The sequence below is a fragment of the Epinephelus moara genome, chromosome 8 (genome assembly GCF_006386435.1).
Source record: "Epinephelus moara isolate mb chromosome 8, YSFRI_EMoa_1.0, whole genome shotgun sequence".
NCBI classification, from domain to species: domain Eukaryota; kingdom Metazoa; phylum Chordata; class Actinopteri; order Perciformes; family Serranidae; genus Epinephelus; species Epinephelus moara.
This window is the reverse complement of record NC_065513.1, coordinates 31038305-31061997: the sequence shown is the minus strand read 5'-3', so window position 1 is coordinate 31061997 and position 23693 is coordinate 31038305. Positions and strand designations below refer to the sequence as shown.

At 39.5% G+C, this 23693-nt stretch overlaps 1 protein-coding gene across 4 annotated transcripts in view; it reads right to left on the bottom strand.

The window, feature by feature from the left end:
• Positions 1 to 1740: 1740 nt before the first annotated feature.
• Positions 1741 to 23693, bottom strand: part of slc23a2 (solute carrier family 23 member 2) — a 60538-nt gene continuing 38585 nt past the window's right edge. For all 4 annotated transcript variants that reach the window (XM_050050445.1, XM_050050446.1, XM_050050447.1 and 1 more), the window contains 10 exons: positions 20080 to 20168; positions 19792 to 19859; positions 17992 to 18173; positions 16522 to 16642; positions 15399 to 15555; positions 14006 to 14153; positions 13788 to 13893; positions 12013 to 12280; positions 10412 to 10507; positions 1741 to 8221 (listed from right to left, as the gene is read on the bottom strand). In XM_050050445.1, the coding sequence (XP_049906402.1) occupies positions 7944 to 8221; positions 10412 to 10507; positions 12013 to 12280; positions 13788 to 13893; positions 14006 to 14153; positions 15399 to 15555; positions 16522 to 16642; positions 17992 to 18173; positions 19792 to 19859; positions 20080 to 20168 (1513 nt within the window). In that variant the 3' untranslated portion in view covers positions 1741 to 7943. The remainder of the gene's footprint in view (positions 8222 to 10411; positions 10508 to 12012; positions 12281 to 13787; positions 13894 to 14005; positions 14154 to 15398; positions 15556 to 16521; positions 16643 to 17991; positions 18174 to 19791; positions 19860 to 20079; positions 20169 to 23693) is intronic.

The window sequence follows — 23693 nt, the reverse complement described above, 5'->3', positions numbered from 1 at the left end:
TTGTTTTTTTTTCTAATTTTAATTTTATTCTTTATTTTATTTTATTTTTTTATATCATGACCCTCCCCAGAGCTACAGATATTTTCCCCTTGAGCCAACCTGAGTGACTGGGGAATATGCATGACCCTCCCCTCCACCATTAATAACCATATTTCACAGTTTCTGGCTCTGATTAATGTTCTGATTTTGAAGATTTTTCAGGAAAACATGCCTCTAAAACCCACATGCAGGATTCGGGGTTAAAGTTAAATGTCCCTGCCATAAGCCAAATTAAAAAACATAACTCCCTCCACAAGTGCTTAAAAGTATTGGAAGTGCCTCCCATGTTTTGCACCACCTCCCCCATGCTCATAGTGAACAGTCCCTAACAAGCGAAAACAGATATTTGAGTCTTGTTGGAGCTGATGGTTACAGCTTAAGATGAAAAAAAAAATAAAATAAAAAATCAGTGTGGCAGACGGGAGTTGTCTAAACATATTTAATAGAGCTGCAACATTAGTCGACTAGTCAATCATAAGAAAATTAATCAACTATTTTGATAATTATTTTTTAAGCAATAATGACAAATATTTGTTGGTTCCAGCTTCTCGTGTGAGGATTTGCTACTTGCTTTTATCCTATTTGCTGATATCCAAATCCACTGATATATTTAAGGGCATTATAAAGAATGTGGTGATAGAGACATGTGCTTGATTTTCTTGAGAGGCCACTATGGATGAATAGTTGTTGATTTACTGTGGATTTTTGTATTATATGTTGTATTTGTTGCATTTTAAATCTGTTTTGATTGGCTGCTGCCTTGACGAAGTCTCTCTTGTAAAATTTTCAATCTCAGTGGGACTTCCTGGTTAAATAAAGGTTAAGAAAAAAATAAATTTAAAAAATATATTAAACATTTTGATTTTGGACTGTTGATTGGATAAAACAAGCAATTTAAGAACGTGAATTTAGGTTGTGGGGAGTTGTGATGGCTGATTTTTACTTCTATATGATGTTTCAGAGACTTAAATGATTAAACAATAATGAAAATAATCTTATGTTGCAGCCCTATTATTACACTAATTCACACTCTGTGCATTGTGTTTAGGATCAGCAGAAATAATTCATTTCTTAACACTAGATTTTACAGAAAAACCCTAATTTTCAAGAGAGCAGGACCCATATCAACGCACCTACTGCATTTGTCATTATTGTGCGTTAGTAGTGAATATTCCCAAACAACATTACAATAATTTTCATGACCACAAACCAATCACCAAGCAGAGTAGCTGGGGCAGTTGCTGCTTTGTCTGGTTTGTAATCCATCTTTAGCTGCATGATAAGGTCGTCCTTATTATCTCTTCATTTTACTCCATAACTTTATTCTTATGTATCAGGACACCTGCTTGGATTTTGATGGCAACACTGAAAAACATTAACAGTTATTCATCTATATTAGTTTCACTACATCTGCCCCTCATGTCCTATAACAGTATTACACTGTGACCTGATTTGATATATTATTAGTGAAAATGCTTTCACCATGGTCACACAGGCCAGCTGTGTTTTGACAGCTGTTATAAAACAGATGGAAAAACGTGACATACTTCTATAGCTTTCACAGTAATAGAAGAAAGTGGTGGTCAGTAGTATGTAGATCTTTCTGTGCAACACATTGGTATTTGTATCTACTTAAAGAAAACGGTCACAGGATCTGACCAGCTACCTAATTCAGTTTTATTACCAATAAAGACAAAAGACTTCATTCATTCAGTAACATCTTATTAAATAGTTTTAGGAACAAAGAATAAAACATTTTGTTGCTACAATTAGTTTACACAATTTCTCTTCCAGAAGGTTTAGCAAACTTTACTCCATTAAATATACATTTATTTTTTTGTTTGTTTTTACATCTATTTAAAGTTTCTCAGCTCGTTCTTTCATTTATACTGGTAATGGGTTAACATGGACAAAAAGCAATGTTAGAGTAAAAAAATACAATATGAAAAGGTCCTAACAAAACAAACAAAAAAAGATTTCACCAAACAACAGATTCCAAATAGGATCAAAATGTATTTACTTTTTAAATAAAAAGTACAACAAAATGGTGCGCTTTCCAGCATGATTTAAGATTAAAGTTATGATTTGTTTCTTACAAATATTCGCTTGCAAAAACACAAAAATGATGTATAAAAAAACCCAAAACATTGAAAAAGATAAAACACTTAATACACAAAAGTATATTCTTCAGGTAGCAGCCCCTTCAAAATAACTGAAAGGGATTGATGTCTTTGTTTTTCACACCTTATGGCCGCCTTCTTAAGAGCTGCTGGTTCAGCTGGCTCGTGTGTGATTCAAGACAGAAAACCATCAGGGACAACAGTCTGTGCTTGAAATCAAAAGTGTTTCACTGTAACTGTAATAACTGTGTCAGAAAGTGTATATAAACCTGTTAAAAAACCCGAAGAGTAAAAGCTAAAAACAAGAGGACGCTGCCTACAGGCACAAAGACATCCCACGTTCACGTTGCTGCTGAGTGATGAGGCAGGTTCACCAACAGGATCTTAATAAGGTGGCCAGTTGGTGTCATCTCCTGCATCCAGACACATCAACAGTAAGAATTCCCAGGAGGAAACCAGGTACACTAAACATGAGAGGACACCAATATATTTCACTGCAGGACTGAGGGGGTTAAACAGAGAGTGTGTGGAGAGAGGAGAGACGACGTGAGGGGGAGAAGTACAGTAAGTGCTGGTTGTATGAACATATGACACAGAAAACAAGGTCACACATTGTGCATGTGATTATTAATGTGTGCATACTGTGTATACGAGGTGTGCCAAAACTGTCACTCCACCTCCGAAGCAGGAGGAGGGCGACTGCTCTCTGACCTCCGACATGATCGCCACCTGCTCCTGGAGCAAGGTCACGCAGCGTGGGCAAGTGAGCAAAAAACATCAGCTGGTGTGCCAAAAACACGCTGCTAATTTCACCAGCCGTCCCAGAACACTGCTTCTTCTCTACAGCTGCCAGACCTGAGCACAGCCAACAGTTAGACGAGGACGGTGAGTTTTCAGATTTTCAGTTTCTGCACACATCAGTGGTCATCGGCTATAAACAGGCCTCTTAAGTGACTTCAGCACTCCTTTTGTTTCTCTGTGATTTGGTCATATCACAGAATTATAAAATATTTGGTGAGATTAATGTTTAAATTTCCACACACTCTGACACCCATCTGATTCTGTGACCTGAATTTCACCTGTATAACCACTACAAACATTTTTACCTTACTTTATTAGGTATTGCATTTTGACGGGTGTAACTGAAAACTGTGCCCCTGTAGTATCCAGGTAGGGTTCAAATTTTGACAGCTGTGATTCTGATGTAGCAACAACATAAAAAAGACCAAAACTAATGCTTTTATATTAATAAGTTGGGGGAAGGGGGCATTTTTGGTCACATCCAAATAAAGTATGTAAGTTACACTAGTAACTGCCATTATAGTACTACAGGCTAACTAAAAGTAGATCCAGCAAAGTAAAAGAGCAGAGCAGAGCACCACAGGCTGTTGAAATAACATTTTAACTTCGCATTTGTTCTGGACGAAGACAGTTGACATCTGTAAGATCACAAAAATACTCTTGAGGATGCAACCTACTGCTGGATTTTCCCACCAACATTTGAATTAGGTTGGGCGACCTGATGGTATATACCAGTGGTTCCCAGCTGGTCCAAAAGTGGGTCACAAGTCCATTCTGAATGGACCACAAGTGACTCACAAATGTGTCAAGTTTGTAAAAAACACACTTTATTTTTAAGTACAGTGAATTTCCCGCCACAGAGCTTTTATTTTGAAGTGCCGTTTCCTGCTGTAGAGTGAGGGAGTAACAGACAGCTTCTTGACAGAGACAGCATAATACCTTAACGACATGGCCAAACACAAGTATGATGCTGTGTGGACCTTGAACTAATCACCAAGGATAAATCTGGACCTTGTGGTTGGACCAGTTGGGAATGGGAACCACTGCTATATATCATGCGATGGTAGAAATGTGCCCATTGGTAGAGATTTGGCTGTACCATTTCTACCGCTGGTGCTATTTGGATCAAGCTATGTAGTAAATCAGGGCGGGACCCCGTAAATCCAGCTGCCTCACAAGTAACCTGATGCATGCTAATGTTTCGTTGAAAGGTGTGAAACGCTGAGCGACAGGCTTTGAGATAGGTTTTCTCTCGTGTGGTGGGTGTGTCAGAGGTGTTCCCAATTAGCAGCAACATGTGTATAATCCAAACTCTGGTAGATCTTTCCTTATTGAACATTTTATTTCACACTTGTTTTGGCAATAAAGCCACTTTGAATTGAACCTGTATAACACAACAGGGCGTTCAAGGCATCACTAATTCTGTTTTAATAAACATTTCTTTACATTATGTCGGGGCTGAACACAGCCCTGATTTGGCCAGGGAGAAGGGGAGTGACGTTATAAATATAAAAACCTGTAACACTTGTTCTCAGGAACCTTCTCAGATTTTTAGTTTTACTGTTTTGAGTCTTTTCTTTTTAACTCAAGTGTTGTCTGATGTGAGGCAGCTGGGTTTTTTCTTTTGGTATAGACGTTCCAAATAAAAGAAGAAATAATAAAATGTCATAAAGTATGGTTATTTTAAACAATTTCTTGATTGAATTTACAAAACAGTTACTTTATTTATTTATCATTATGGTGATATAAAATTGCATATACCATAATTGAAGATTTTGGCTGAATCGCACACCCCAAGTTTGAATTATGTGACCAAATAACAAGAGTAACATACAGAGTGCTGAAGTCATAAAAGGGGCTACTGTAACAGACTAAGACCCACAAATGTTGAGCCACAGTGAGCCACTTGTCTTCAGGTCACCAAACAAAACAATGTTCATAACTGACTATAAATGTGAAAACGCACTCTAGTGACATTTTAGGGTTTCAGATTAGTGAGTATCACTACAACACCTGGATGTTCTTGGCACTATTACATGTGCAAACAGTACTTGTAGGAAAACGGCCCTGATAATGACATTTGACTAAATTATCCAGTTCCAACATTTAAAAGTGTTTTTCTGGCTTGTTTTTAAAAACAACATGATATAAATGGAATGAAATAGAAGCATCTCACATTACAAACTATCTTCAGGAGAGGCTGCTGTCCCCAGGCGAGTTTCTAAAAGCACCGACTGTAGCTGAGGAGTAGCGGTCCATCATCGTCATCACACCGATCTTTACAGGGCATGAACAAGTAAACTAATAAATATACTTTCAACATTGTGCAAGTGACACATAGACCTGTTTCAAGCAATCTTTAAACATCAACGTTCTGCTCATAAATAAATAAATAGCTTTAACAAATGAGATAAAAACGTGAGGAATTTTGGGATGAGAATCCAAACTAATTTTGCAAGTTTCGTAAAGTAATAGCAACAAATGCCAATGCTTAAAGAAAAGTTTTGGTATGTGGTAACAGATCAGTAATAAGAAATAAAAATAAAAGATATTTCCGCATTTTGGTTTAGTAAAAATCTCAGCTGGGCTAAATCTTTAGTAGTTTTCTTTTAGCTGTTATTTTTCTCATTGTGCGATTTTTTATTTAACACGATTATAATGTTGCAAACTCTTCTAAGGTATTTTTCTGTTTTTCCAATTAAAAAAACACCACAGGCACACAGTGTCGTTAAATTAGAGACTCGCTCTTCAGGGTCACACCTGGGCTAATAAGTGACAGGCTGCTGATCCTCGGAAACGTTCAGTTTCTCAGCTACATGTGCCTCCACAGCCTGAACTACAACAGACATGAACAGTAACAAACATCAGCAGGTAATTAATTAAAGATGGACAAGAGTGGGAGACGTACAGGGGAGTGAGGATGGGAGGAAAAGGAATGTAAGGGAATTAATGAACATTGTTAAAATGAGAACTATTAATGACATCTGCATCAACTGTCAGTTGATCCAGAGAACAAAAGAAACCCCTCTTATTACATTTAAAAGAACAGTGTGTGAGATTTAGGGGGATTAGTGGCATCTAGTGGTGAGTATTGCACACTGCAACCAGCTGAAACTTCTCAAAGTGAGAATTCCTTCAGAGTTCATTGTTCAAGGGGTTTTTACAGGAGCCAAATTATCCACAGAGGTCTCTTCTTCTTCAACACAAACACACCAGGGGATTTAAACCGGTAAAAACACTGAAAAAAGCATGTTACAAATCAGTGTTTCTCTGACGCTGTTTGGCTAGTCTGAGGTGGGCCGCTAATCCAGCACCTGCTAATGTGTGCTCACCGTTTTTCTCTGATAACTTTAGATCCAGATGTTCAGGAGATTTTTAATAGCGTTGGGTTTGTTAGTTCTGGGCTACTGTAGAAACAACATGGCGATCTTCGTACACAAGACTCTGCTCCCTATGTAGATATAAACAGCTCATTTTTAGGTAACAAAAACACAATGATTCGTATTTTCGGGTGATTATACACTAAAGAAAACACTTATTATATTACATTATATTTCTGCCAATATATCCCCCTAAATTCTACACACTGGACCTTTAAATACTCCATAATCAAACCAAAACACCACCTTTACTTCTTAGTATATTCATGTAAGTGCTATCTGAATGCATTGTTGGAAGTATAAGTGGGTTTTGATAGTGACAGGGGTGTATTATTAAAGTGTAAATCTTACATTAACACACATTACAGCAGAGCACAGATGACACCTGTGAGAGAAGATCCACACAGAGGATCACAGATCTTCTCCTGTCGTCATTTATCTTTTCTTTTAGTAGCATTAACACTACTAATATTTAAGCACACAAGGTTTCTCTGACAAGGCCACGTCTGTTACTGTGTGCCATTAATGTAACTTTTCATCATGGCAGTAGAGGCATTATTAAAAGCTTGTTTCATTTTGTAAGTGCCTTCATGTGTTAGAGGAGATGTAAAATATTCAAATTAAGGTTATCCAGTAAAAATAAAAACTAATTTTGTTCCATAATCAAGTAAAAGAGAAGTCCCATTTGACAGCCAAATGAGACGAGGGTGTGATGAACAGTAGAGTTGTGGGCTTGTTAGTAACTGATGCATAATACTGACACATTAAAGAGATGTAAACTGGTATGTTACATTGGAGGTCTCGTGAATGTTAGTGCTCTAATACATCAGAACAATGAGGGATGTCAGTTTCTTGTAAGATGACATGATGTGCTGCTAAAGGGGTCTCTGAGGAGTTTTACTGAAGAAATGGGGGCATGAGTTGCAGAGTTGAACTCAGGAGGCAGATAGTGCAAAAATAAAAAAAAGCATCACAATCACTTTGCATGGCTAAGGGCACCTGACTAACCACTTCCATCTATCTGCATGACCCCGACGTGCATTGTAGCGCTCAAGCTAGTTCTGGCGAGGCTGTTGGTATGTGAACATGTGTGTGTCCCTAATGTGGTTGCATAATCAGTTTAGAGGCAAATTATTCCTAACAGAAATTCTGCATAATCCTCAATTGACATAATCAAACCTACTGTGCTTTAAGTAGAATGTTTTATAACATTGGGCAGTTATCATCAAACATTCAGCTCTGATTGTTTGACGTCCATCTATTTCCCTCTGGATTAAAGTGCAAATAAATAAATGCACAAACCCGTCATTCTCCTGCTGCACACACACATGCACACACACCAACTAACCTCTGTGTGGTGACATCTTTTATAGCATGCTGTGACTTGCTATAGCATGCTGAAAATAGCATAGTGGGAAGTGGGAGAAGACTGACACAAGCTAAAGAAAACACATACTGACGGGGGGGTTGGTGCATCACATTTTTTTCCACACAAATCCTGCACCGCTTCTGTCCTCCACTCTCCCATCCTTTTATCTTAGTGTACCATCCCTTGCTCCCCAAATTCAGCCGCACAGGAAATTTTGCGGCACCAGCCCGTTGGCTATACCCGACTCTCCCCCGGCGCTGTGCCTCCCTCTCCACCGATTCCTCCCCCCTTCACCGAATCCCTGTGTCCCATTCTGCTCCTGCAGGATTCCTGTAGCCTCCCCCACTGGTAGCCTTGGAAGGTGGGGCTGATGGGGAAGTATTTGAAGATGGGGTGTCTGCGGATAAAGTCCATGCCAAACGGCAGGTCATACGATCTCATCCCTTCCAGTTCTGCAGCACTGAGACCAGTGCCGCGCTTCAGCTTCCTGATGCCTCGCTCTTCAGGGGTACCTGGGGAGAGAAGGAAAACAGATTAATAACAAATTCCTTAAAATTCACACATTAAATAACCGAACTAACAAGTAGGAACATGATAAACATCATGTGATGAGCTTTCCATCGTTGCTATAATCTGCTACCAAGTTCAGACCGAAAATTTGCAATGAGTTAAAACTTGTAACTACTTGGAACATGCCAGTCTGTGGCGTTCTGAAAACCAGCCAATATACACCAATGAAACTAAACTGGACGGTATATCGTCTTCATAGCATACTTCTGTTCTAACTTCTGGCTTTTTAGGGTGTTTTCACACATGGTCCTTTTCAGCCCTCTACGCGGACTCGAGCAGTGACTCAATATTTTTTTTTCCACACGTGTGAACACTTGGAGAGAACTCAGACCCAAGTCCGCGGTGCAGTTCACTTAACCTGTGCATTGTGACCAAAGTGCTCCAGGTTCGATTTGCTCTTTGGCATTGTATTTAGCCCTCTAGATCACATGCAGTTGCACTGGGACGCTTGAAAAAAACGGCAAAACCACGTCAGCCTGTAACGCTTGCAAGGACTCAGGACGAGGAGTAGTTTGGTCCACAGAAGATACTGCATGTCTCCATTCCTCCAATTTTAAGTTCATCTGAAAATGAGAAGTTTCATAACCTCACTGCAGTGCCCAACAAAATAAAAACAAAACTATGTCAATATATATTACATATAGGCTAAGTCTGAACGGAGAGAGGACTGAGGCCCCATCACTGAATTTGAACAGAAGAAGAACTGAGTCCCTTTTCTTTCAGTCCACTTTTTGGTCCACTTTCAGAAGACTGAGTTCGGTTAATTTAGAAAGGACTTTATGTGAAAACACCCTTAGGTACTATACAAGTAATGTCTTACCTAAGAGTTCTTTGTTTTTTGAGTATGTGTGTGCGTGACATACACACAAACAGCCAGCAGCAGCAGCAACCCACTGTCCGACTCCGACACACCAGGAGGACAGAGGCTGACATTCATGTCAACAGCCGCAGGGATGTAAATGAAATAGGCTCAGGTTCGGCGGGGACGGAGGGCTGTGGTCAGAGAATGCCACAAGCGAACATGCGTCTGCTGACATTTTGTAACCGACATGACCAACTGACTTCGTTACAAGCTGATTGGCTGTTGAAATAGGTGACGTGTGTTGTGTTCTAAAACAAGCTGCTGGCGCACTGACAAGCTGAGTCACAGGTGACACCATCAGCCATCTTGAGTGGAGCTGAGACTGGCCGGTTCACACCACTGCAGCTTCTCCTGCAATGCTTTAATCTCGTTATGAAATTTTTGGTCTTAACTGGGCTTCATGATGTGTTTGAAGACATAAAGAAATAGGAAGGGAAGATTCATCCTGAAGTATAATTTATCCATGTGTCTGTCCACCAGTCTTTTGTTGCTTGTCCAAGTCCAAGTCACAGAGGCAGCAGGCGCCTTTCTCCTGACCACGTCTTTCAGCTCTCCCAGAGGGGTCTTCCCGAACCAAATCAGATATACTGCCTTTTTAACTTCACCTGTACCTCCTTGGCACAGCCATCAAAGTCCCCCTCCAGACACATTTTGAAGTATATACTTATACAAATACTAATATTTTGTTTAACAAGGTTTTCCCTTATAGTACTTGCTGGAAGGGTCTTTAAGGGCTGAAGCAGATCCACTCTTTCTCCCTCACTGAGAAAATCTGGATCTGGCCTCCGCCTCACACGATGAAAGAGCAGTGCACATCAAGATGGCTAACATTAGAGGAAACATCACAGAGATTCAGCCTTACATGTTTGAGCCTCAGTCAGACCCAGATTCGGATGAGGAGTCTGCTGTGCAACAAAATTGGCAACTAGCAGATATATCAGAATGTTAATTGTGGTTAGCATCTTTTATTTATGTGTATTTATCTTTTATTAACGCGGCGTTAGTGGTTGTGAAACGTAGAATGAATCTGCTATGATGGGGTTTTTGGTAGGTAGTGGAAGGAAAGTTGAGGTTCTGGTTTACATCAAAAAATTGCACACGCTACCATGTTTGCTATCAAAACTTTGCCCGCTCTTTGTTGGTATTGTGTCAAAGTTTGCTACCCGGTTAATATTCGTTACCCATATTAGAAAGCAACTGGCTTCAGTATTTAATAGCCTGGAAATTATCAGTTTAACAAACATAAGAAAGAGTGGACTAAAAACCTTACCAGGGATAGTATTGTCCAGAATGAAGGCGACAGAGCCTCCAACAAACATGGCAGTGGTGAGGAGCACGTTCAGCACTTGGTCAATCCCAACGATGCCTGGGAAAGATGAAGAGACAGGGGCTTAGTAACTAGTTAGAGATTCACACTGTCATTTTGTATTGCAGATGGAGCTTTAAAATTACTGAAACTGATTCAATTTCAGTCATGTTTGTATGTTCAGTAAATGAATACCCTCAGACATACTGTCAGCGACGAATACCCCAGAGTAACTTGTAACTGTGTGTACTTGCATCCTTTGTGTGGGTTTATTCATAACAAAGAAAGTTGGGTCTGCGTCATTCCACCAAGTGTTTACAGTTTGAAGTAATGTTATTAATCATGAAAGTCTGCTCCAACTCCAACAGAGAAAACACAATTGCACACTTTGTCTTAAACAAACATGATACAGAACAAAACAAAGCCAAATGTAAATACTGTCAGTAAAGGAGCTGCAGCTTCCACAGGAAATACAAGCAATTCTTCTATATTCATACAGTATGACATGTGCATGGCCAAAAAGTAAAAAGAAAAAATAACCCACTTGATCAGGGAACATTTCAGACAATAAGAGTTTTTAATGTCACTACACATCCTAGAACTGCAGATGGGATGAGGTAGGAGAAGTCATATGAGTTATTTACATCTTTGTATCTGTATATCTATATATATCTGACTACACTTCTTTGATAGTTGATAGAGACATGAAACATATTCTAATTTTACTTTGCTTTTAATTGCATGAACAGGTTTTTAATCACTGAACATGTTAAATAAAAGTTTCTCGGAGTCATAACTCATTTGGTTTATTGCTCAGTACAAACAATGAATAAATATCCGCTGCAAAGACAGAGAGTCTTGTGTGCAGGTAACTTATATTTAAAAAGCTCCATTAATTGTGACAGGTAATATTAAAGGGGAACAACAGCCATGAAAACCACCATACCACCAACAGAAAGTCATCAAATCCAAGTGGTGGCTGGTACCAACTTTTTGCAAATGACGGCTCAGTTAAAGTCAGTTAATGTATTTAAGGATTTAACTGTATCAAACATTACTTAACTATCTATCTATCTAGCTAGCTACCAAAACATAAAATGCCATAGCTGCTGATAGCCACAGTTCTCCTGTGAGCTGGATGAACGCGACAACGTGCTCTGAAATCCTGTCATGGATTTCTTTGTTCCAGTGGACAGTACTTTCATAAACAATAATTACCGGAGGATGAAAGAAGTCAGAAAGGTCTGACACATTTTCCCTTTCTTATAAGTATTTATAGTTAAAATAAAATAGACTCTTTATTTAATTGCAAATGTTGTGGAAATTCTGCACTCATTCTGATCGCCACCAGCAGGCAGTTACTGTTTACTGTGATGACACTACCACCTACTGGATTACCTGTGCGCCCTTGCAATAAGTGCCTTAATGAGCATATTGCAGTATTTTTTCCATCACGTTATATAGCCTCCAGAATAATATCAATGTTTTAAAATATGGCTGTTGTTCCCATTTGATTTCAGCTGCCCAGCTGTAGTTTGTAAACATGATCTGTCCCCTCCACTCACCGGTGACCAGCGGGTTCTGTTTGAGGTAGCTCGGCAGCATCAGGCCGAAGAAGATGGAGAAACCCAGAACAAAGAGGTTCCTGGAGGAGTTGAGGTCGACAAACTGCAGGTTGGAGAGTCCAACCGCTGTGATCATACCAAACAGGGTACAGAACAAAGCTCCCAAGACAGGGTCGGGCAGAGAGGCAAACAGGGCGCTGAATTTACCCACGAGCCCAAGCAGCAACATCATGGCGGCTCCATACTGAATCACCCGTCTGCTGCCCACCTGGAAGACCAATCAGAGATCAGAGGGAAAGAAGGGAAAGCCTGTCAGTATTTGATATAACAATTAACAAAAAGAATGCACCATCTATTTTAACTGACTCATGTATTTATTTCAAGCCGACTCAACTAATGTAATGCACTTTTTTACTGTCCCCCCAATAAACACCACTGAGAGACTTCAGCTCATTCAAAAATCTGCAGCTCAGCTATTAACCAGAACCAAGAGGAGAGAGCACAATTGATTTTAAGCTCCTCCTCCTTGTATACAAAGGCCTAAATGGGCTGGGACTGAGCTACAATGCTAACTCCCTTGTTAACTATTTGCCTCCAAGAACACTGATCATCTACTGCTGGTTTATTGGAGGTTCCCAGCAACAGCCGGAAGAAGATCAGGGATGCAATCTTTGTCAGTTACGCCCCAAAACTATGGAACACACTACCTATAGATCAGGGGAAGCTAGCATGCTAAATTTTTTTTTTTTTAAAAAAAAGCTAAAAACATATCTGGCTAACTAGCTCTGACTTTCTGATAGCTGTCTGAAACTCTTTATTTCTACGCTTGTGCTGCATTTCTTGTATGAGAAGTGCTATAAAGTTTATTATTTTAGGATGCTACACAATTACAGCTAAGCAGTACAGCTAAGCAGCAGAGCTGCGTGAGTCCCACTCTTTATTTATACATTCTTTTAAATTTCTGCTTTCATAAATAGTGAGAGAAAGACAGGAAAGGCAGGGAAGAGACCGGGGATGACATGCAGCAAAAGGCCCAGGCTGGACTCAAACCTAGGTCACTGTGGTAAGGACTCAGCCTTAATGGTATGTACTCTACCTGGTGAGACTATTGGTTTGCCCCAGAATGACACTTTGTAAGAGGATCAATTACCCAAAAAAAAAAAAAAAAAAAAGTGTGATTTTTGGTTTAATGTAGTGTCAGGCTGCAACAAACAATTATTTTCATTACAAATTAATTTGCCTATTATTTAATCTGTTAATGTTGGAAACTGTGAAAATAGCAATCACAATTTCCAAAGGCTCGAGGTGATTTCTTCAACTTGTTCATTTTGTCAAAACAACAGCCCCAAAACTAAAGATATTACATTTAAAGTTATATATTACCAGTGAAAAGAAGAGAGTTCTCACATTTAAGAGGCTGATACCAGCAAATTTTTGGTATTTTTGCACTTGAAAAATGACTCAAACAACTAAAGGATCATCAAAGTAGTTTCCAATTAATTTTCTGCCAAATGACTAGTCAATAAAGTGACTTACTATCTCCACTCCTGTTTAATTATTTGCACAACAAAACCGTGATGGTAAAAGAAAAAAATAACTAAACTGGAATGTGCAGAGAGGGACGGAAACTAAGACTTATACAAAGTCTTCCTTAACGCAGAAAAAAGTGAAATAAAGTGTCATCACAAACATCAGGTACAACACATGTAGAAAAGGTTTCAACAACAAAATACAAAATAAAGAAGAGATATGACATGAGTGCAGGTGTGTGTTACCTTTGTGATTCCCAGGACACCTATATTTGGACTGGAGGAGGTGGAGCCATTTCCTGTCCCGAAAAGGCCGTCCAGCACACAGGAAATACCCTCTACAAATATCCCCCTGTGGAGACGTAGAAAAAAACATTTAGTTAAAGTATCTTTCAGATGAAATTCACAAAACAAACTGAAGCATCAGAGAGAATGAAAGAAAACAAGATATATTAGAGTGTTACCTGTTGATAGCGTGAATGGGAGGTGGAGGAGCACAAGAGAGACGGGCACAGGCGTAGTAGTCTCCAATCGATTCGATGATGCTGGCCACCACCGCGCTCATCATGCCGATCACACCTGCAGCTGTTACAGTAGGAAAACCCCACTGGACTGTAGAGGTAAAGACACAGAGTGGGTCAGAGCTGAGAAACTGCTGCACTTAAAAACAGAAAATATCTTAAATATTATACTTTTGTTTAATTTCCTTGACAATTTTATACTTTTCAGTTTAAAGAGGCAGTCTCACGGATTTCAGTCCTGGTTGATTTGGTGGTAATAAATGCAGGTTAATACCACAGGTCACAGAGTTCTGGGAAACTGTTATTCTTCTGATAAAAAAGTCAGGCAATAACTGGGCTTTTTCCATCATTCTGTGAGCAACTGTGATCTGATTTTATGCTGCACACAGCATGAGTCTGCAGGGCACAACTGAAGGAGTCCGTTCCCTAAACAAGTTGGAGGTGTGCAGCCTGTTGCCTGCAGCCCTGCTTCTAAAATCTCACTGTGGCTGATCCTGACTGTTTCACTTCTAAATCTAAAATCTATCTAAAATGACCGTTGTGTTGTTTTGTATAGGAGTTTTTGATTAATGATAGCAGTAAGTGCTAAGCTCAATGAAAAACACATTACATTTCCTGTGACCCCTTCATAATAAAAGTCAACTTGTGTTTTGCAAACTGCAGCAAGAGGTAATGTTGGGTTTGCAGTACACTGATTAGCCTTTGTCCTGGTAGATTTTGATGGTTTGGACGGTAGGTTTGGTTGGACCACTGTGTTTAACTATAATCTTTAAAAGTTACAGTTACCTTAAAATGACAACAGAAATAAACAAGTTTGCAGATTACACATATCTCTGCGATCAAGATTAATAACCAGTTGTCTACCCAGAAGTGATTGTTACTGTGAGTGCAACGTCACAGTGATTCTATTTATGGGTAAATTTTCTGTTTCAAAACTGAGAACTCTACCTTGACATAAAGCTGATTTAGGTATAAAAAAGAAAACAAACATTCAGTGGGTATACCAAATCAGGCTCCCAGTCATTGACTGTGGAGCAGCTCCAGATGTTATACCCTATGACAGTGGTTCTCAAATGGTGTGCTGCGATGCCAATTCAGGTGTGCCGTGGGATTTTGTGATACCCACACATTATTACTGCAATGTTCAACTGGGCCTGTACAAAAAGTTAAGAATAAATATTTTGTCACTGTCACTTCACTGCAACCAAAAGCTTTCCACACCATGGCTGCCAGCAAGCTGCATCGACCACAGCATGTGGAGACCAGGCGTAACATTAACAATGCTTTCCAACAGCCCCTTCCTTTTTCTTCTCCTCCTCCACACAAACACACTCACATGGATATGGGATCTTAAACCACGGTGCAGCTGTCAGGATTCCTTGACGTGCGTCTGTGCGAGCATAGAAACCGTATTTGTCTACCTCCGGCGGGAAAACGTCAGTCACAGTGAAAATGAAACACAGCAGCCATGACACCAGGATGGCCATGATGATCTGGGTACAAAGAAAACACTTATCAGAGATTTACACTTTACTTTTCTCCTCCTGTAAAATCTTAATATTTCTGAGGACTCATCTTAAAATAAATGTATCCAATAAAACATGATTTGGGGCGACTAGCTAACCCTGCCCATCATATAAAATCACCGTTAGCTTGTGGGTTGTGGTAGCTAGAGCAGTATCATAGTAGGAGGTGTGTTTGGATCCATGTTGCCAACAAACTTTGTTTTAAATTTTCAGAGGAGAGCGTGGTTTAGGTCAAACTTCACCCTCATATTTCACCTCTTAGTCAAACAACAAGGGTGGGGGAGGTGTGGGTGGAGGTTAACAGTTCTATAGCTCTATTATCACATGCACAAAACCACACCCGGTTCTGATCCAAACTAATGTAAGGGATCAGATTTAAATCCCACTGATAACTACAACCTGTCCACATATTTAATTTTCCCTTGGAAACACATCCAGTTACTGCCAACAAAGACAGTGAATTTAAACTTGAATTATTACTTTTCCTTCAACATAAAGTAAACCTAGAGAAAATACACAAAGTTTAAAGGCGCTGCACTGTGTTACCCACTTATGTACACTTGAACAGTGACCTGGTTAAAAGTAATGGGAAGCCATGTGAGGAGACAGGAAGAGGCAACTTTGATGCAAGGTTAGGAAAGGTGTTATTATTCCACTAATCACCAGCAGAGGGCAGGAAAAGACTGATTTACATGCTGCACAGTGGCATGCAAAGGGAAAACCTCTTAACCTCCCAGAGAGAACGAGATTAGTTCTGTTTAATAATTTGTGACTTAGATGGGAACTCAGTTTGTGGTGCAGGCAGTGGGGCACTTGTAAGGAAACCAAGGTTTATTCCTTAACAAAAAATATAAGAAAAAGAAATGAAAAAGTGGAGAGCAGAGAGCAAAAAGTTTAGATATGTTTGTACTTTTAGAGAAGTTGTGTACTTACAGGAAACATTTTGAAGACCTGCAGTCTGTAGGAAGTCCAGCCTTTCTTGGCTCTGTAGATTGGCAGAGGGAAGTGAACGTTTCTGGCATATTGAGAGAAGAGCAGCACCAAGAAGATAGTCCTGCAGACAGAAACAGTCTTCCTCAGTTTGATGGACCACAGTGTGTTTTTATTTTTTCCTATATTGTATATTCTCCTGAGAGCACTAATCCTGTATGTACATGTTCCACTTCCTTCTGTCTACGTCCGACTCAGACCCCAGAGGCTTTAAAGCCAATCAATTATCCTAACTGCCTGAGAAAAAAAGCAAATCAGTGGCAATTACAGGCACGTATCCTCTGTCCCTGTGGAGTGAGAGGAGGCGGCCTCCAGCTACAGTGTAAACAGCCGTGACACAGCAGGAACTGATGTCACACCACATGAATATCACAGCTTTGAAGTGCATCTTCCCCCATGAGTCAATCCTCCAGCCTTTGCATGATCAACTACATTCTTTCCTCGAGTAAAAGAAGCGCTTTCTTTATGTCCTTCTTCTCTGCTTAATCTTTAACTGCAAATATTCACTGTGAAGGAGCTGTTCTATAAAGGTTATTTAGCTGTAAATCAGTTAAGTGAATGAGCTACAAGCTGTAATGTTAATACTCATCTTTGTACAAAAGCTTACAGAAGTATTTCACTGCCGGGAAGATGGTCTTTTCATAAAACTAGGCTGTCTATGCAGTAGAAAGACTTAAATACTTTTGAAATTGGTGTTGTATGACCTAAGAAAACAGGAAAGAGGCTGTGGCATTTGCTTTTGCTCAAGAGGTAGAAAACCTTTAAACACCAGAATGAACTGTGCCACACCGGACCAATAAATGCTCCAACTGGTGGGTGACACTGGAAGCTTGGTTGTTTTTCCACACTGCCTAGTTTTACAGAGAGGTGAGTCTCTTTCTTAATCTGCTTTGATACTCTTTGGTTGTTACCAAAACCATTCACTCATTCACGAACGCCTACTCACTATTTAGGGAGTTCTCAGCAGAGGACTATATAGCGAGCTCATGGGAAACATGAAAAAACACTTGTGGACACTATTCAGGCCATTTTTCCATGGCTGTGGTCAGGAAAAATGAGGAAGTACAATTTGTAGTTTGAGCAATAACCCAAAGGGCCGACTCAAATCTACTGAATGATAGATGAACAGAGACTTCTGCATGCTGGTAAGATGGAGGGTAGTTTACCACGGTTTATTTACACATACTACCGCATTGTTATGATACTAAAATAGTTGAAGATCTGCAAAGTATGTAGCAAGTCCTCAGATCACATCACACCAGTCCTCATTCAACTCCACTGGCTCCGAAGTGGATTTCAGGCTGAGTGTCACTGGATTACTCCAAGTTTTGTTGTATAACATACAATGACAATCAAGGCTGATCATCTTGTTGACACCTGTGTGACTTTCTTTGCATGAGAGTCTGAACTTACAGCATAGCAATGCCCCAATGTTTTCCAGCCCTCTCCCCTGCGGCCTGAAAACCAGACAGGCCGATAAGAGCCACTGTGGGGGTGATTGTCAGAGGTCCGATGTACTTCAGCAGGATCCCGGGCAGACCGAGAGCTCCGATACACACCTCAACCAGGGACGACACGATAATAGCCCCTTGGATCTGACGGAACACAGACAAAGAAAAAGAGATAAAACAAAGACTTTTTTTTCTTTAATTAAAAATTTGATTTTGTAACTACACACATAAGCACTGCTGCAGTTTTAAAATTATTCTCTTTAATCAACTCAAGCCTGTGAAGTACAGGTGCAGGCTCAGAGGGATACAAGATGATGCTGACTGAAGCAACTCAAAGTGGATTTTAATGAAACACTTAAAGCTAAAATAATACACCCCGCCTTGCCTGAAATAAAGGAGTGCTATCGCTGTCAAAAGAAATGATTACAGTTATGAAATATAATATTGGGTTTATTAAAAGGGGCAGTTCACCCCCACATGTAAAATACACATTTGCCTCTTATCTGTAGTGCTATATATCAACATAGATTGTTTTGGTGTGAGTTGCGTTGGAGGTGGTGGCCGTAGAGATATCTGCCTTCTCCCCAGTAGAACTAGATGGCACTCGGCTTGTGGTGCTCAAAGCGCCAAAAAATTACATTTGAAAAACTGACATGGTTGGCAAGTGTAGTTAGGTTAAAAAAAATAGTTCCTACATAAAACTGCTCACAACAAGGTATTTGGATTATCTTGAGCAACCTGGGCATGATTTCTGGAAAGAGACATTGAGTTTTTGAAATGCATTACTTTGGCATTTTGAGTACCACAAGCTGAGTGCCATCTAGTTCCATTATATTGGAGAGAAGGCAGAAATCTCCCCCGCCGATGTCTCCAACACTCTGCATCTCACACTAAAACAATCTAAATAGATAACTAGCACTACAGGTAACAGGAAGCATATATTATTTTTGATTTTGGGGTGAACTGTCCTTTTGAGCTTTAGACAAATTGACTAGAGGCACTAAATCACACAGCAAAGTCTGGAATGAAAGTCTTTATGAAAGAGGTGATTACTAGAATCCAGAATCCTCTGGTAGCTGATCATGAAAAGTTATCTAGTCTGATCCAGCTCAGCAGTGATCAGTCACATCGTTTGTTTGCTTTCCAATAATTAACAAACCTCTGCTAACCAATTTCCTGATAAAAAAAAAATCCTGTTCATAACCAACATTTTTCTTTTCCAAATAACATGAAATCAAATTAACCAATCAAAATTAGAAACAAGAAAAGTTTTCAACACCATTGGAAGAGATAAGGTTACAGAATAATAACCCTGTTTGTCTTGTCTTAATCCGTCTTTGTGTTCTTTTTGGGTGTTTTCATCATGTGCACGTTCCTCCTGCCCTCAGCCCATCGATGTCCCATTCAACAATTTAATTCAGGCTGATTGAGTTTAGTCTCATTCAAGCATCACATATAAAACAATTACTCAACTGGCTTACGCAAATGGAAAAGGTTAATTCAAATTAACAGCTCCTGTCACAGAGAACCAGACCCTGCAGCCTCACACAGACACTGATGTCCTCATTTAGACATGTCAAGAAAAAAATTCTCCCATTTAAACATTAGCTTCAAAAAACATTCATTAACTAATTTTAACATATACATACAGTACATTGTGTCAAAATTCCTGTAGGGGTTATTTAAATTAAGCTGAATAACATTTTACATTAACATTTCCTTTGGTGCTTTCAAGTCTTTTACTTTTCTTTCCTTGCCTCACCTCTCTTATCCTGGGGTGCCAGATGTGCTCTGTGTGGAGGAGCTCTGTGCTGTTGAATACTGCAACCTCTGGTCATAGGAAAAAAACCCAAAAAAAACGGGGAGATGAAAGATTAGAAAATTACAGAACATAATTAGACATTTAATTCTCTGCAGGCTTTGATGCTGACAGCATTTGGAGTTGGGATCAAAGTAAACAAAGATACAATAAATCATAGCATTACATCAGATCAGAGCGTCTCTATTGAATGAGTCAGAAGTGAGACACAGGAGAAGAGAGAGGAGTTACCTGTGGTGTTACACTTCCATTTGTCCAGTGACAGGATGGCTCGGGCTGGTGCGAGGAAGGCGAAAGCGCTAGCCTGGAACAAAGGCAACCTGAAGACAAGAAAAGCAAAGTTTAAAAATGACTTTATGAGCTTGAATAATCACATAAATGTCCAAAAAGGGAGTGTTCGGTAAAGAGCAGGTGATTTTCTTTGTTATGTTATAGTATCTTTTTCATATTTTTATTATGATTTTTCTCTTCTATATTTACGTTCTTCACTGTTGCAGGCAGTACCTCGCCTTTATTTTTATTTCCTCTTTATACGTTTATTGTATTCACCAAACATCAAGACAAATTCCTTGTAAATGAAATCCTACTTGGTGAAAAAACATCATTGTTGGATACAGACTTCATGCTATTCTTGCTAGCTATGACTGTGTGGAGTGTGAGAATCCCCCCTGGTCTTTTGTTGGATAATCTAAGATCAGTTTAATACAGGATGGGGTCATAAGATCACTTATGTCATTGCTGGCACAGACTTCCCTCCTTCCTCTGTTCTTTCTCTTTCTCTCAAACCATCAGCAACATTCAGACACTTATGTAAACTCATAAAAAAGTCATATCTCATGTGGTGGCTGAAATATGGCTGACCAAATTACAACTATAATTAGCCGTCATGACAGTGAAAGGATATGAAAAGATCTGATCAGAGATAAAACAGAATAAATAGACTGTATTGACGTCACATTAGTGGAAACGCCACAGACAGAAATAAAATGGTGTGAATAAACCGAAGAAGGAACAGAGGACTTTCAATTCCTAAAGAAAGGGGAAGTTAACAAAGTCAGAGTTAGAGGCACACCTGTTTAAGTAACACCTGCACACTGACACTGAAAGAAAAAAAAAAAAGATGACACCACAAAGATCAGATTTCTGACTCATTGTTTATTTCATTAAGATTTGTCATTTGGAAACCGTGTGCCGGCAGGTCACATGGCATGATGCGTGAATAATTATGTTTTGTACAGCTGCTCGTTTCCAATGTGCGTACACAACCAAATTAACATTAAATTACATTAACAAAAAAACAAAAATGTTATGACTATCACTAGTTTTTAAAAGATTTAGGCATCAAGACCTCAAGATAAGTAGTTTGAGTTCTTGAACGGATAACAAAAAAGACCTTAGCAGAAAACATAAGTGAGTAATTTCTCTGTTACATCAGAATTTTTTTCCGAATTGCAATTCTTGCCCTCCTTCCTGTTATGTCAATAAGACACAAGTTAACTCCTGTAGACACTTAGGCATCTATTTAAACACTGCTTTATCTTGGAGTCCACGTACAGATTATACCTGCAGCACGGTACAATACCATACTTTACTTTCTTGGGAGACTTAGGTCATTCAGAGCAGACAAACAGGTCCTGTTATTGTTTTTCTGATCTACAACAAAGTGTAGTTACTGTTACAGCTGAGAACCGGTTTCAAATGGTCAGGTCCATGGTATTAGTACGCTGTCAAGCTCATTAATTAATTTTTTCAGTGCTGGCATGTTTTAAGACAGTTGCATATTGCAAAACAATACAGTCAAACTCATGTGTCTAAGCTGCTGGAAACATTCAACAAGGAGGAGTCATCAGTGAGAGGAGAAAACGGTCCAAAATATATCTTCATGTCACAAATAAAGATGACAACAGTACTGCTTGTAATGTCTGTAAAATGATAATTTCATATAAAGGGTGGAAACATCGGCAATATGCTGAAACATCTTTCTACGCAACAGTCTACGCACGAGTGCCGCTGCTTCTCATCTAAACAGCACGTCCCTTAGCGAGGGAAAATATCCTGTTACAATAAAAATAAGGTCTCACGGGCAGGTTTAGCAGATTTTTTTTCTTTTAATAAACAAATCTAAATTAAAACAAATTCTTTACAAATATTCTCAAATTTCATCCATTCAAGCTGTTTGACGCTGAAAAATTAATTATGCAGTATGGAATGAGTGCATGGTAAAGCTAGACAGCTAAGAATCTCAGCTCAGACACTGTGGGTCAAAGGTTTGGTTCAAGCTTTCAAACTGTGTATACTGAAAGACTGATGTGTCTGGCTGATCATATCAGACCCATCAAATGAAAACAGCACTTAACCTCCAGCCAGGAAAGCTTACACTGGGCAGATGTGATTTACTGGTCAGTAAAACCAGAAGACAACGAAGAGGGACTTTAATTATTAATTATGAAAGCAAAGTAGTGTGTGTGTTCTTCAGAAAACAAAATAATAAAAGAGGAGAAGAAGAAGAAGAAGAAGAAGAAGAAGAAGAAGAAGAAGAAGAAGAAGAAGAAGAAGAAGAAGAAGAAGAAGAAGAAATAATTATAAAACTTTCAAAGTTAAAGAATTATTCTAAAAGAATCAAGTCCACACTGAATCATCTCAAGTTACGTAAATGTCTGCAGGTGGCAGCTGCTCACACACGCAGGATACTTGGGTGAAGACACACACAGATGCACGAAGACCTAACCATCCCTGGAAAAGCATTTGGGTGTGTTTTTTTTGTTTTGTTTTGATCAACCTCACTTGGCACCTTGACTCATCATATAGACCGTTGACTGCATTTCCCTACTCCCCTCATTTCTTCCTTTTATCCTTCTCAATATACTTGTGAGATTTGGGGTTTTGATTGATCACTTGAGATCAGATTCAAATGCTAAATATGCAAATACAGTGCAAATCAGTTAAATAAAAATGTCCATGCTCAAAATAAAAATGTCCTTCCTTATGCTCCAGCAGCCAAACCAAGTTGCTCAAGGAATAGAAAGGCTCTGTCTGCATCACCTCAGCTCAGCACTTCGAATGAAGAGAGCGTAGGCTGTTGGTGTGACAGGAATGCCACTCATGTTGAAGCCAACACCAGACGCTGCTGTGTCTTTGTTTGTGTGAAAGAGCGAGGAAGAAGTGAGCAAGAGATGGAGAGAAAGACTACACTTTGACTTGAGAGCCATCGCTCCCTCTGCCAGAGTTTTCTGGAGGCTACGCTGAACCTTAAAATGTCCCTGCTGTTGCCATGACGAGGCAAATATTGGGCATCATCTAAAGCTTTTTATATTAACACATCTCATCACAATTTACGTTTACAGTTTTCGAGCATTATTGATCAAAACTGGGTGTGTAAGCTCTGTTGCTGCTGATATTAAAGGGACAGTCCACATGGAGATGTGACACATGGAGATATGACCGCTGTGGGAACGTTCATATCAGAATTCATATGTTTTGCCATTCATCCATGGTTTTTTCAGGTTATACTTCACTGCACAGGCAGATCATACAGTGTTTGTTGAACTACAGTAGGCTGCTGTAGCTGTGATGGGCTGCCTCAGTCGCCAACCAATACAGCCCGACTGCCAGACTCTTTCTGACAGCAATGTCATGAGGCAGCGACAAAGATGCTGAAATGTAGCCCTGGACATTTTGAGGTTTGGATGAAATGTTCCCCAGTGAAACCGTCCACATTACGACCCCATTACTCTTGACTCTTCTCCTGGCTGCACCCACCCCTCTCTCTCCACAGATCTACCACCATTAGCTGCTAATAGAGCAAGTGGACTAAAAGTCCATTTGTATGACAGCTTATTATCCTG